A 15,785-nucleotide genomic window follows, 5' to 3' on the forward strand; every position below is an offset into this window, starting at 1 on the left:
TAGCTAACTGATGAGACTTTCATCTGTGATTATGTTGACTTATGTGTCTTTTTCTCTGAAATTTTGAATTAAGACATTTTGATGTATCCTTGTTCCCTTAATTTTTCTTCTTCATTTAGACACATAGTAGTTGACTTCCTTAAGGTTAAAGGAAATGTTACTTTTTATGGTTTAATTTAGAAAGGTTTTCTTTTAATTTTTGGCCTCACTGCGCCTCTTGCCGGATCTTAGTTCCCCCACCAGGGAATGAACCCGTGCCCCCTGCAGTGGAAGCACGGAGTCTCAACCACTGGAGCACCAGGGAAGTTCCTAGAAAGGTTTTCTTGACAGTACTTTAGCTTTAGAACATGAACATCTGTATCCTTTATGAAAATAAATCAGTTTTCTCTCAAACTCTCAGTTTTTTTCTAATCTGAATTTGGCTAAAGTGTTATAAAACCTTAAGGAAAAAAGTCTAGTTTTGTGTAGCATACTTTGGGACTTATGTCCTTCCTGGCCATGTTCCTTATTTTATTGTTGTTTTTCTTTTGTGGAGGTGGATCCAAGGATAAATCAAGTATACTTCATATGAATTTTATTATAAAATAGTTCATGCAGAATAATGATTCTTTGATTTGGTATTTATTGTGTATGCTGTATTTCCTATAATTCAGTCTTTTGGATCATTTGCTTACTCATTTTATTGTTTATCTTGAAGAATGATTTTTACTGACATAATGATTATTTTTCTTACTAGGTTATTTCAGAGGCACTTTGAATTTAGCTTTCTCATATTTTAAAAAATGGTATATGTGTTTGTGATTTTGTATTTGGTCTGTATTCATGTTTTATAGCTATCATTATCACAGATGAACAGTAGGCTGTTTTGGGGAGCATTTTCTTTTTTTCATGGGCTTCTTATTCTCAGATACCTCCTGCATTGACTTTCAGAATAATTTATAGCTCTTCATCACTTATTTTGCCTTTTGGTGTTAAAGAAGAGTTTTGGACACATTTATGTTTTTAAAAATAATAAAGCTGGGCTTCCCTGGTGGTGCAGTGGTTGAGAGTCCACCTGCCGATGCAGGGGACACGGGTTTGTGCCCCGGTCTGGGAAGATCCCACATGCCGCGGAGCAGCTGGGCCCGTGAGCCATGGCCGCTGAGCCTGCGCGTCCGGAGCCTGTACTCCACAACGGGAGAGGCCACAACAGTGAGAGGCCCGCATACCGAAAAAAAAATAAAAAAATATAATAATAAAGCTGTACACGTGTATTTATCACCCAAGTTATTAAGTAAAGCATGTTGTTTGAATTTAGTTGGTATCTCAGTGCCATTAAAGAAAAGTAATATAGTAAAGAAATAAGCATTTTAGACAGAAGCCTAGTGGAAAAAAAGATTTTATTTTGTAAAGGGGAGCAAAACATAGGTTATTATTAGGCTATAAATGAAGATTATTTCTTGCTTTTAGTATCACTGACTTAGTTATAATAAAATTTGTTCATTAGCAATTTTTACCTTTCTAAAGGTAAAGAATCTGTAAAGGAATTGTTTGCAAACTATGTATAGGTTTAGTGAATTCTGTTCACTACCCTTGTATGTGATTGGTGATTTGACTCTTTTCACTTTCATCTTTTTTCCCCTTTAGGCCAAGAGGCAGCAGCGAAAACTGAACTTCCTCATCACCCAGACAGAGTTGTATGCCCATTTCATGAGTCGCAAACGAGACATGGGTCACGATGGGATCCAGGAAGAAATCTTAAGGAAACTGGAAGATAGTTCTACACAGAGACAAATTGACATTGGCGGAGGGGTGGTAGTTAACATCACACAGGAGGATTATGGTGAGTCCTGAATCAGGAGTGGGAGGAAGGAGATACCCAGAATTTTTTCATATCTCAGGTTATACTCATCATTAATTCTTGCAAGTTTTGTCTTGATTGATAGGTAATATTGATCAAAAGGGTGATTTATTTTATTGGAGTAGGGAAAGTGTGAATGTTTGTATAAAATAAGCGTATAAAAAACTTTTATTAAAGAATTTGAAAAGGAAAGGGTGTGGTTATATGATCTTGCAAATTTGGGAATACTTTGTTGATTTGTTAGTAGAAATAAAAGGTATCAGAAGAATTCAGTGAACAGATCTAATTAGAGAAAATCATCTCTCACGTAACAGGATTCTTGGTGATGTGCGTAAAGCATGAGAAGAGACTGTTTTGGTATTTTTGTGACCACACAGAGAGGGAGGAATTGGGGTAAAGTTTGAGAGGAAGTTCACAGAGAATAGTGGTCAAGATCATGTTGAGTAAGAATAAGAGAAAATGAGAGTGCTTCAGATTATGTTGGGATTTACACAGTCTCTGTTTCTTCTTTTGGAATAGTTTCACCCGGTATAAATATATTACAATTTTTTTTAAAAAAAATTAATTAATTTATTTATTTTTGGCTGTGTTGAGTCTTCCTTTCTGTGAGAGGGCTTTCTCTAGTTGTGGCGAGCGGGGGCCACTCTTCATTGCGGTGCACGGGCCTCTCACTGTCATGGCCTCTCTTGTTGCGGAGCACAGGCTCCAGATGCGCAGGCTCAGTAGTTGTGGCTCACGGGCCCAGTTGCTCCGCGGCATGTGGGATCTTCCCAGACCAGAGCTCGAATCCATGTCCCCTGCATTGGCAGGAAGATTCTCAACCACTGCGCCACCAGGGAAGCCCCTATATTACAATTTTGAATCCTCATTGTCTTGCTTTTCCTGGCTTCAGCATTGCTTCGTGCAAGAAACACAGGATTGGGAGACTGGGGCTCAGTCTCCTGGTGGCTTTTGTGAGCTGGCTTTGGCTCCTAGAGACCATGGCAGCCCTCTGCCTCCATTGCCACTTCCAGGTCCTTACCTCTGTCAAGTAATTTGAGTCTTTCTTCTCCCTCACCCTCTGTGAATTTAGGGATAAATAGAATGTGGGCGTCAGGGATCCACATATGCTAGTATAAATTGCATCCTTAAAGGAGCTCAGTTAATGAGGTGTTATAATCTACACGTTTCCCTTTTCAGATAGTAACCATTTCAAAGCCCAGGCCCTGAAGAATGCTGAAAATGCTTACCATATTCATCAGGCTCGGGTGAGTCTTAAAAATAAAATGTTGGGCCCTGGAAATACAACTCTTTACTTAGGTGGTCTTCCTTTAATCTTAATCATATTTTCAGTTAAAAACATTAATGGATGTGTACATGTGTATGTGACTGCGTTGGGGGTGTGTGTGTGTGTCTCTATTTACTTTAGAGTAATAGAGGAATACCTGAGGAAAGATGGGAAACGATCATTCACTTGTCTGAGCTTTAAGAATGTGTTGATTGATGCTAAGAAAGTTTGTCTATTTTTTTTTTCTGTCCACCCTGGTAATCATGGGTAATACAGAATGAAATGCATCATGGTTGTTTAGTGAAAAAGTCCACACTGTTGCTTGTTAAGAAAGTGATATCATGTGTTAAAACTGCTAAGTTAGCACCTTCTTTCACTTTAGTAATAACTTGCTTATTCATGATATAGTGACATTTAATGAAATCAGAAAGAAACTGCAGTTAGATCAAATTAGGTAAGGAAAATACAGTTTAATATACTGCATAGGAGCTCCTGTGTAACTTTGACAGGGTCCAAGTCAAGGATAGAGACAAACTCAACCTATTCCTCACCAACCCCAACCAGTCAAACAGGTTTTATATCAAATCTTTAATAAATTCATTGATGAAGCAAGTAATTGTGTAATATGGCTTAGCGCCTATCAAAAGTGTATTCTCAATATAATTGTTAAAATAATTTTAAAATATTAGTAATATACTTTAATGTATGCTTGACCCTTGAGTAACTCTGGGAGTTAGGGGTGCCGACCCACCCTGCAGTCAAAAATCTTTGTAAAACTTTACAGTCAGCCCTCCATACCTATTGATCCACATCCACAGATCCAGCCAACCACAGGATCAAGTAGTACTCTTGCACATACTTAGTGAAAAAACTTCATGTATCAGTTGACCCACACAGTTCAAACCCATGTTTTTCCAGAGTCAAGTGTATTATGCTTACATGTATTATATTACATTATATTATCAGAAAGTTTGTTCCAACTAGCACAAGTTAGATATATTGGCATTATGAATTTTATTTGAATTTAATTATTTTCCTCTTATATACTTCTTCTAACATATTTTTATTTTCCAGACAAGGTCATTCGATGAAGATGCAAAAGAAAGTCGAGCAGCTGCCCTACGGGCAGCAAACAAGTCTGGCACTGGGTTTGGGGAGAGTTATAGCCTGGCAAACCCATCTATCCGGGCTGGTGAGGATATTCCACAGCCGACAATTTTTAATGGCAAATTAAAAGGTTATCAGCTGAAAGGCATGAATTGGTTGGCAAATCTCTATGAACAGGTGAATTTTAGAACTATGTCATACCCACTCTGTTTTGTTTGTTATCTGTTTTCCTAAAGTCGTTGGTTCAGTGTATTGTGAAATGAGCACAAGATAATGTTTTAGAGTTCATCCTTTTTAAAAAGCTTTATCATTTGACAGGAATCAGAAAGATGTCTCTATATTTCTAACCTGGAGATTTTATTGGGGATTATTTGTATTATGTATAAAGTTTGTCTTAAGTGGTCTTAGTAATAAACCTGATTGCATTTGTACCTGGATTAGATTAGCTGAAAAACTGGCTTTGGCGTGTTTGTCTCATGATTCAGAGTTGTAGCTGTGGCATTGGCAAAAGGAATCATTACAGTAGTAATAGTGCTGAATCTGGGTATCTCTAGTCACTTTCGTTTGAACAAGTCTGACATTTTGGGTAGTTCATTTTGGCAGTAAGTTGAACCCTGTGTAATGCAATGTGAAAGGTGTTGACTATGTGTATTTTTTTTCCAGGGTATTAATGGCATTCTTGCTGATGAAATGGGACTTGGTAAGACAGTACAGAGCATTGCCCTCCTTGCCCATCTGGCTGAGGTGGGTAGATGCATGCAGTCTTTTCATCTTCCTCTCTCTCCATCCTAGGGTCATTTTCTATTGAGAATCAGCCATTATCAAGCAGTACGCTAGACTCTGTAGCATACCAAGACAGTAGGACTTGTTCCTTGCCTTCAAGACCTTTACAGGTTGATACAGTGTGGTGAAACATTCTGGTTTTCAAGAAGACTAGGACAGTTTCTAAGCATGTGTGTTTTCATTCCCCATCTCCCACTTCTGTAGAGAACCACCATTGTAGTGGCAAAAACACTGTAGTTAGTTAGATCAGAAGACCTGCTTTCACATCTCAGCTCTGTGCTTACTAGTAGTGTAAACTTGGACAATTCACTTAGCCTCTTTTGCCCTGACTTCACTTTAACTCTGTGAGGTTTAGTTTCCACTTCTGCAAAGTGGGGATAATATCTACCTTACAGGAAATTTGTGAGAATTAAATGAGAAGAAATGCATGAAAGCATTTTGAAAAATGCAGAAAACTCTATACCAATTAAATAATAGTAAAATAGTTGTGATCATCTAGTATAAGGAAAAGCAACACGTACAAGTCAGTATGTCATAAGTGCTTTGTGAATGATATAAACTAGGACCTGTAAGGGCGGGTGGGGAGTAATTGCTTGGTATTTTTTTCTCAAGGTGTGTGTGAGCAACTTCCTTGCCTGTGTTATTATTAACATAGAATATTATTTTTCTTAACATAGGATATTATCATTGAGTGTGCAGGTATGGGAGATACAAACCATTTCTCTTGTTATAATGCATCTCCTATTCTTAAACTCCTCTTGTCATTAATTATAATTTTGAATTAAATTTCTTCAGTTTTCCTGCAGTTGGCTGACCCAGTTTTTCTGTTTCAGAGAGAGAACATTTGGGGACCTTTCTTAATAATTTCACCTGCTTCTACACTTAACAATTGGCACCAGGAGTTTACTAGATTTGTTCCTAAATTTAAGGTAAAAATCAACAAAATTCTCTTGCTTTTTAAAATAAACTTTCTTACTCCTTTTTTGCTGCCTTACTTACTTAATTGCTCATAATAGCTTTTAATTTCTTGGATTTTTTTCAAAATAACCTTGCATACATTTCCTATCAAAGTTACTGATGGGAGCAATAAGAGAGCCTATTACATCCTTATGTTTTATGAGAAAGCCAAAGTCCAGTTTGAGTGATTTGCTGCATTGACCACATGAATTGTAGCTCCTGGTTGTACTGCCATAATAGAAAATGTCTACCTTGCTGGCTTAATATAGGTTTTGATAAATCAAGGTACATATACTATAATTTATGGCATTGTTGTCCACACTCCCCCCCCCCAGTTTATTCATAGATTATCTATTTTCTTGACACTCCAAAGCCAGCTCTTCAGTCTTGGTCCAGATTATAATGTCTAAGGTAGATAATGTGAAAGTTGCATTTAACTAATTCAGAGGAAAAGAATTGAGATTTAAGTAGGATGTGATCAGCAGGGAAATATGCTGCATCAAGTATGGACAAGATTTAAATAGAGGTTTAATTATGCAGAGTTGTTGGGATGTAAGAAAGAATGGATAGGATTTTTTATATTATTTGCAAGTAAAAAGAAGGAAATGAGTTAAATATTTGTTTTGTCCCTAAAGGAATATAATGATAATGAAGTTGCATGTGGTAAGGAGGATTTTTTGGAGATATGTATCAAGAGATATTGACATGATCTCTGATCTTGGGTCTCCATAATAATCATGGGTTCCATGCAATTAAAGAGGTCATGGGAGGTGTTTTTCTGGCTTATACTTTATAAGGAATAGGGACGTGTCTGGGATATTCCACTTTGGGGCACCTTTGTGTCTGTGGCCCCACCTTTGCGGCTGAATTAATAGACTTAGGAACTGTTTACAAGACACATTAGGTATATGGCTTTTAGCTTGGCTGACTCATTCTTAACTTTCTAAGGAGGTGAGATCGTTCAAAGGCAATTTATTGAATATTTTCTCTAGGGTTTTTTCACATTGAATAAGGAGCCCCTCATCTTTTTTCTGCTTTCTTGTTGTTGTTATTGTCGTTTAGTACATGTCAAACAATTAGGAGCTTGAAAAATTAAGTCAAAATTTTCTTCCAAACCACTAAAGTTTTCAATATTTCCTTCACTGGCCGATAGATGGCAATGTAGTACTACTTTTGTCATTGGTACCTCTCCTTTGAGTTTATACCCATGCCTGAAACTGAGTTTTCATTTGCATGTGGAGTTTCCTTTTGAAGCTCTAGTCTAGGTGTCAATAAAATATGGCCTGTGGGCCAATTGAAAGTGTACAATTCAGTAGTATTAAGTACATTTACAGTGTGGTACAATAATCACTGCTATCTTATTGCAGAACTTTATCATCATACCAAACAGAAATCTCCTTCCCATTAAGCAGTCACTCCCTATTTCCCTTTCCCTCTTTCCCCTGGCTACCACACATCTGCTTTATGTCTCTGTGGTTTGGTTATTCCGAATATTTTGTATACCTGGAATGTGGCCTTTTATGTCTGGCTGCTGCTTTTCACTTAGTAGGTTTTTCAAGGTTCATCATGTTGTAACATGTATCAGCACTTCATTCCTTTTATGACTGAATAATATTTCAGTCATAATATTATAACATAATATTATAGTGAATAATATTTCATTATCTGGGTATACTGTATTTTGTTTATCTATTCATCTGTTAATGGGTATTTTGGTTGTTCCTTTTGACTATTATTAATAGTGCTGCTATAAACATTCATGTACAGGTTTTTGTTTGAACACCTGTCCTGTTTTCAGTTCTTTGGGGTATATACCTAGGAGTGGAATTGTTAAGTCACTTTATATTTAACTTATTGAGGAATCCACCACGTGTTCTTTTGTTCAGCTTATGAGCTAAGAATAGTTCTTACTTTTTTAAATTGTTGATTAAAAAAGAATATTTCCTAGCAAATGATATATGAAATTTAAATACATGTGTATTGGAATACAGCCACACCTTTGATTATTTATTATTTATGGCTGCATTCACAGTACAACAGCACAGTTGAGTAGTTGTGGCAGAGACTGTGTGGCCTACAAAACTAAAATTACTTACTATCTGGCCATTTATAGAAAAAGTTTGATGACCTCTGCTCTATTGATTCATTGTTTCTATTACCATTACACCTTTAAATTGTCAGAAATGTGTTTGCTTCCCTGTAGAACATAGTTAGAAGTAGACTCTGCTCAGATTTATAGTCTGGTTACATTCAAAACATACTTAGATCTATGATGATAACATCAGAAAGTTCATTTTATTTGGCAGGTGTCTGAGTAACACTCATTTTATGGTTCTAGTATGATTAGTGCCTCTGACCTCCTTTTCCTCATGAAATAAGATTTACATTTTTTCTCTAGTTAATGTACCACTTTTCATTCCTGAAATTGGCTATTCTGTATGTTTTCTATTTCATTTATTTCTGCTCTGTCTTTTATTATTCTTGTCTACTTCTTTTGTAAACTTTTTTCTTTTTCTGTCATCTTGAGATGGAGCTTAGATTGTTGATTTTCAGCTTTTTCTAATGTATATTTAAGGGTATTGCTTTCTAAGCATGACTATAGCCATCCAAAGGTTTGATGTGTCACATTTTCATTATCTTACAATGCAAAATACTGTCAGCTTCTACTGTTAAGTTCTTATTTGATTCATGGGTTATTTAAAAGTGTTGTTTTTACTCTGTACACAAAGGATGATTTTCTAGTTATCTTTTTGTTATTTATAGCTTAAATCCACTGATAAGAAAACATGCTTTTTATTATTTTAATCCTTTGAAATTTGTTGCTTTGCTTTCATGGCCCAGCATATGGTCAGTTTTTATAAATGTCCTGTGTGTTATTCTGCACTTGTTGAGTACAGTGTTGTATATATATTGATTAGGTCAAGTTTGTTAACTTGTTCAGCTCTTTTGTATCTTTACTGATTTTTTTTCTGCCTCTCCTATTACTGACTGAAAGAGGTGTGTTAATGTTTACAACAATTATGGATTTATCCATTCTGTTATCTTCTGTTTTTGCTTTGAGGCTGTGAGATGTATACCAATTTATAATTTTATCTTCCTGGTGAATGAACCTTTTATTATTATTATTTTTATTTATTTTTTTGCGATACGCGGGCCTCTCACTGTTGTGGCCTCTCCCGTTGCGGAGCACAGGCTCCGGACGCGCAGGCTCAGCGGCCATGGCTCACGGGCCCAGCCGCTCCGCGGCATGTGGGATCTTCCCGGACCAGGGCATGGACCCGCGTCCCCTGCATCGGCAGGCAGACTCTCAACCACTGCGCCACCAGGAAAGCCCTGAACCTTTTATTATTATAAAATTCCTCCTTTAAGACTTTTGCCTTAAAGTCTATTTTCTCTGATATTAATTAGCTTTCTTTTGGTTAGTATTTGCATGGTATCTTTTTCGTCTTTTTACTTTTAACCATTCTATATCCTTACATATAAGGTGTATTTCGTGCCTTTTATTTGGAATATCTGTGCTTAGTTTTAATGTAATTATTGATATATTGTGTTTAAATCTGCTGCCTTGCTCTTTGCTTTCTACTTCTTTTTATTAATAGGGTTGTTATTGTGTTTATGCTTTTTAGTATTTACTTTTAAAATATTTATTTATTTATTTGATAGTGCCGGGTCTTTAGTTGCGGCTCACCAGCTCCTTAGTTGCGGCATGCGTGTGGGATCTATTTCCCCAACTAGAGATCGAACCCGGGCCCCCTGCATTGGGAGTGCAGAGTCTTAACCACTGTGCCACCAGGGAAGTCCCTGCTTTCTACTTCTTTCACCTGTTCAGCTTTACTTTTTTCCCCTTTTGAATCCTTTTGAATTGATTAGATTTTATCATTCCTTTTTTTTTCTTCCCCTTTTAAACTTGCTAATTATATATTCATTCTGTTATTCAGTAGATACCCAGGAGAATACCACATGCACCCTTAACTTTTTCAAAAGTAATATAAATTAGTACTGTTAATACTTTCCAGACAAAGACCTTAGTATAGTACTGTAACTACATCCCCCTTCTCTAGACTTACATGCTGTTGTTTTTGTATATATTTTATATTTTAAACCCAGAACACATTATTATTTATACATTTAAAACTTACTTAGATTTATTCATATTACTCACATATTCATTGCTCATTGATCTTCATTCCTCCTTGCATATTTGTGCTTCCATTTGGCTGACATTTTTCAAAAGAACAAAAGACATCAAGCTATGGATTCTAGAAGCACTTTGAGCCCCATAACAATAAAAAGAATGAAAGTCACACCTAGGAACATCACAGAAAAAGTGCTGAATTTTGCATTCTTTTGTTTCTCCATGCTTCAGTCTGGATATTTCCTTCTGACCTCTCTTCTAGTTCACTAATTTTCTCTTCAGCTGATTCTATCTGCTGTTAAACTCGTCACTGAATTTTTAAAAAAAAATTTTTTTTAAAAATCTTTGTACTTTAAAGATGTTCTATGTTTTCCAGTTCTACTTCTTATGGTTGTTTTCCTGTATGTTATGTGTCTTTTTCTCCCCCCCCGGCTACTTTTTTTTTTTTAATAAATTTGTTTTATTTATTTATTTATTTTTGGCTGTGTTGGGTCTTCGTTGCTGCACGCAGGCTCTCTCTAGTTGTGGCGAACAGGGGCTATTCTTCGTTGCGGTGTATGGGCTTCTCATTGCAGTGGATTCTCCTGTTGCCGCACACGGGCTCTAGGCACGTGGGCCTCAGTAGTTGTGGCACACGGGTTCTAGAGCACAGGCTCGGCAGTTGTGGTGCACAGGCTTAGTAGCTCCGCAGCATGTGAGATCCTCCCGGACCAGGGCTCAAACCCATGCATTGGCAGGTGGATTCTTAGCCACTGCACCACCAGGGAAGCCCTTGTCATTGAATTCTTAATTTTAATTATTATATTTTTTCAGTTCTAAAAATTCCCTTTGATTCTTTTGTAGTTTGTAGTATACCACTGAAATTCTCAATCTTTTAATTCAATGAACAAACTTGCTTTTTTTTTTTTTTTTTTTTTTTTTTTTTTGGTAGCGTTGGGTCTTCGTTGCTGCACGCAGGCTCTCTAGTTGTGGCAAGCGGGGGCTACTCTTCATTGCAGTGCATGAGCTTCTCATTGAGTGGCTTCTCTTGCTGTGGAGCACGGGCTCTAGGCACGTGGGCTTAGCAGTTGTGGCTTGCGGGCTCTAGAGCACAGGCTCAGTAGTTGTGGCGTGAGGGTTTAGTTGCTCTGCGGCATGTGGGATCTTCCCGGATCAGGGCTCGAACCCGTGTCCCCTGCGCTGGCAGGCAGATTCTTAACTGCTGCGCCACCCGGAAAGCCCTAAACTAGCATTTTTTAAAAAGTCTGTTTCTAAAATTTTGTTATCTAGATCTCCTGTGGGTTTGTTTCTTTTATCTATATTTCATGTTGGTTTTCAGTTTTGTGGTCTAGTCTTTCTGTATCTGATTTTTTTGTTTTGTTTTGTTTTTGTTTTAATGCCAGACATTGTATAGGAAAAATTGTAGAGATAATTGTGGGCTCTGGATACTGTTTTCTTCTTCCTGAGAGAGGATTAATGTGTGTTTGGGGTTTTGTTGTGGATTTTTTTGCCTATAGTAATTTTTTTTCTGGGGCAATAATAATCCAAAGCCCCCTTAATCTAGTCAGGAATTAAGATGATTTGAAACCAGAATTCAGTACCTGATAAAGCAAGTGTATGTATAGTTTACCTTTACTACCAGTGTGTATCTATCTTTTGATTCCCAACTTAAGACCAGGGAGGTGGGTGGTTATCAGAATCCCTCCTCCTTGAACTACAATTTTTGTTTTGTGGGTCCTGTGTCTCTTTACAAAAAAATACAAACAAAAACAAAAAACAACTTTTCAGTTTCTTAGCCTCTCAACTAGAACTTTTGGGAAGGATCAGCACCCACAGGGGGAACGTGTTCCAGGTGCCAGGCTTTCCTCTCTTTTCTAGATCTGGGCTCTATAATTCTCCACTGGCTCAGTAGCTCTGATGCCTTCAAACAAATGTTTTGTATCTGTGTTTTAACTTGGTCAGTAGGAGGAGTGCTAGTCCAGCACCTAGTGCAGCAGTGACAGAAGAGGAACTCTTATATTCATTCTATTAGGTTTTTAAAAAATCATTCTGAATAACGTATTTGTGATGATACTTTTAAGATTATCACTAGGAAATAATCTGTATATTGGTCCTTTTTCCAGGTGCTACCATATTGGGGAAATCCTCATGATAGAAAAGTTATCAGGAGGTTCTGGAGTCAGGTAACTTTCAGCTTACTGTACACGCATGGACACACACATATACATGTTCACACATATGCGCAGTCATTATTTCTCCAGTTGATTTGAGTAATTTCACTTACATAAAATCTTCTTATATGTTTCTGGACACTAGGCAAGTGTACTTTTTTTCTTTTACAATGCTTTTCCTGTTATAGACAATCAGCTGGACTTGAAGTCCAGGATTAAGTAAGAACTTTTTTCTTTAATAAGCTGAAGACTAGTTTTTAACAAGGTTTGTGGTTAAGGTAACTACCTTAAAAACAGTTATGCTTTTAATTCACTGCACATCTCCTACATTGGAGAAGTATATCTTTAGAGCTATCTTAAACTTCTTGGCCTTAGAAAATAAATTCCATTCCTCATTGTCTTATTATGACTTGTTAGGTATCTCTTTTCACCCTTGCCCTCTTATGTTTACAGAAGACCCTCTACACTCAGGATGCCCCCTTCCATGTGGTTATCACCAGTTACCAGCTGGTGGTGCAGGATGTAAAGTATTTCCAGCGAGTCAAGTGGCAGTACATGGTATTGGATGAGGCTCAGGCGCTCAAGAGTAGTTCCAGGTAACATGAATAATAGAAATAAAGTCTGTGGACTGAGTATATATAGATACATAGATATGTGTGTCTGATATACACACACATGTGAATGAAGATCAGAGAGATTTGAAAATATGGTATATGGCTTATATATGGTCTTATGGTCTTATGGTCTCCGCATAAGCCATATATCTGACCAGAAGGCATAAATTCTCTCGCATTTTCATGGAATATGCATATTAATGTTTAGAGTATAAAGATTTTTCTCAACTTTTTTCTCCCTATTCAATAATTATGGCATTTTAACCGATTTTTGTTCTTCAAGGAAGTTTTCTGTGGAGGAAGGGGTGTCTGCTCTTTGCTTCAGGGATTATTTTAGACAGGAGGTCTTAGTAGGAAGTAGAATGTTAACATTATGTGGATTGTAGCTTCTACTGTTTTATGAAGGTTATCCTAGTCCCTGAATGGTTATTAGACGCCCAAGAATCCTTTTATTAGAAGTTACATGTTTAAAATGTTCTAATACCTTTAAGTTCCCAAACTGAATAGTAAATGAGTGCTTGGCTGTAAAGTGTTACTCAGTGGTATTAGACCTTGGGTTTGATGGATTTTTATTAACTCTTGGTGAGCACATAGGGCTTTCTTAGAAGTCCATGTTAACTGGCAGGATGGTATTTTCCATGGAACTTTCCATCCTCTAAAGAGCATTATTTCATATTTTACTCTTTTGAAGTAGGGCATGCTTGTGGCCAGGAGCAGTAGACTCACTTTGCGTTTTCTTCTCACACCCTTTCTCTTTCTCCATTGCTCCCTCTAAACTCACACTGGAAGTGCATAGAGTAATAATTTTAAAACCTACTACTGTAGATAATACTTTATAATTATATGGTTTGTATCAACAAAACTGACCAGAGGTATTAGAGGACTTTTATCAAGCCAGAAAGGATCCTACTCTGCTATTCGAGGGCTTTTTTTAATATATACCCTAATACCACGTTTTCAGAGTCAGTTCCTTTGAAATTTCCTGTCATCAGCTTTGTTGAGTAATATTTTTCAATTGTGTTCATGGTAGAGTATTGATACTTGATTTTGAGTGTTTGTTATTTTTTTGAAAAGCATTTTTAGAAATAAGGGGTCTCAATAGGGTGAATATTTACTGCTAACTTGGAATTTGTAATTCATCTTACTGGACAGTGTTCGTTGGAAGATACTCTTGCAGTTTCAGTGTCGGAATCGGCTTTTGCTAACTGGGACCCCCATTCAGAACACCATGGCAGAGGTAGGCACTAGTAAAGACCTCAGTTTTATGTCTGCATTAAACAGAGTGGTTCCAGCACAGAATAAAATTCTTTGCCCATGCCTACCTGGAGTGGTACGGCTTTGTATAAATTACAATCCCCACATAAAAGGAAGAATTTGACCATGGCTTGCCCTAAGTGGTTTTTTTTGCGGGGGGGCATCATTACTATTTTCTTATTCTCTGGCAAAAGGCAAATAAATTTCTTTATTCCTTGGTTACTTATATAATAAATCGTGATCACATTAAGAATGCTACTCATCTAATGCAGAGATTTTTTATACTAGAATAAAAAGGTAATATTCTTTGACACTGAGAGGAGCTAAAATTCTTTCTTTCAGGAAGATAATTTTATCTTCTAGAAAAGGGGTCAGAAAACTTTCTGTAAAGAGCCAGATAATAAATATTTAGACTTTATAGGCTGTATAGTCACTGCACAGCTACTCAGCCTTCTATTGTATTGTGAAAGCAGCTATAGATGATATATAAATGAATAGGTGTGACTATGTTCCAATAAAGCTTGATTTATAAAAATAGATGGCAGACCAGACTTGGCACCATAAGGCATAATTTGCTGACCCCTGATCTAGAGTTATTATTAGCAAGTTATGCTGCCTCAGACTGTGTTCAGTTGTGGATTGGATCTTTATATAAGATCTTTAAAACTATCTCACTGCACAAGCTGAGCAGGACTTGCACCTTCAGACTTTCATTGGGAAATTAATTGAAAAATAGTTACAATTTGCTATAGTACCTTATAGAATTAGAGTTGGTTGATGAGGCAGTGTGCTTACACACTCATTCTCTCTCACTTACTCACACATATACATGCACCTAGACACAGATACACAGACCTGCAACTTCACTCTTTCTCTCTCCAAACTCTCATCATGCCTTCACATACTGTCGTTTTGTTGCTCTATAGTTATTTTGCTTTTTGTTTGTTTCCAGCTCTGGGCTCTGCTGCATTTCATTATGCCAACATTATTTGATTCACATGAGGAATTTAATGAATGGTTTTCCAAGGACATTGAGAGCCACGCCGAAAACAAATCTGCCATAGATGAGAGTGAGTACTTTTATGAACTTTCATTCTTTCTACCTATTAGTGTAGGCAACTACATAATTCTGTATTTTCTTGTATGTGAAGAATTTTTCTTCTGGTATGCATAGAAGGATCTGAGAGAGAAGTTTTTTCTCTTTTAAAATAATTATGTGCTTTGTGCATATTTAAAAGAGTCCAAAAAGGACTAACTCAGGTGATGCTCCTGTAGTGTTGACTAATCAAGGCAGAACAGGCAAAATTCACATTTTGGCTTACGAAATCCTCATTTTCCACATAGATCCTGAAAATTTTTATATTCTTTGTGGAATGGGTTAAGACTTTTTGCCTGTGATAAAACCAGAAAATATTAGAAGGATAATTTTTGTTATTTTCTCTCTATATTAGGATTTGTTTCTTCTGTAAACATTTTTTAACCTTGTTTATCAATTTTTTTTACCTCTTGACTAATATTTTAAGAGAGTTATGAGGTATTTATTACATAACATGAAGTGCCACCTACTAACTATTAGAAAAGTCCTTAAGTAATTTCTTATACTGCATGTTGTTAATTTGTTGATACACTTTGAAAAAATGATTTTTGGGGAACACTGGGAGTCCCAGATAGCTTGCAT

The 15,785-nt window shown here is 36.7% G+C and overlaps 1 protein-coding gene across 3 annotated transcripts in view; it reads left to right on the forward strand.

Moving 5' to 3' along the window:
- The window catches only part of INO80 (INO80 complex ATPase subunit), a 136,729-nt gene that overhangs the window by 49,047 nt on the left and 71,897 nt on the right, over positions 1 to 15,785 (forward strand). For all 3 annotated transcript variants that reach the window (XM_024134383.3, XM_028495459.2, XM_024134386.3), the window contains exons 10-18: positions 1,627 to 1,822; positions 3,020 to 3,087; positions 4,182 to 4,391; positions 4,878 to 4,958; positions 5,831 to 5,926; positions 12,192 to 12,251; positions 12,693 to 12,835; positions 14,006 to 14,090; positions 15,060 to 15,177. In XM_024134383.3, the coding sequence (XP_023990151.1) occupies positions 1,627 to 1,822; positions 3,020 to 3,087; positions 4,182 to 4,391; positions 4,878 to 4,958; positions 5,831 to 5,926; positions 12,192 to 12,251; positions 12,693 to 12,835; positions 14,006 to 14,090; positions 15,060 to 15,177 (1,057 nt within the window). The remainder of the gene's footprint in view (positions 1 to 1,626; positions 1,823 to 3,019; positions 3,088 to 4,181; positions 4,392 to 4,877; positions 4,959 to 5,830; positions 5,927 to 12,191; positions 12,252 to 12,692; positions 12,836 to 14,005; positions 14,091 to 15,059; positions 15,178 to 15,785) is intronic.

The sequence above is a fragment of the Physeter macrocephalus genome, chromosome 11, assembly GCF_002837175.3.
Source record: "Physeter macrocephalus isolate SW-GA chromosome 11, ASM283717v5, whole genome shotgun sequence".
Taxonomy (NCBI): Eukaryota; Metazoa; Chordata; class Mammalia; order Artiodactyla; family Physeteridae; genus Physeter; species Physeter macrocephalus.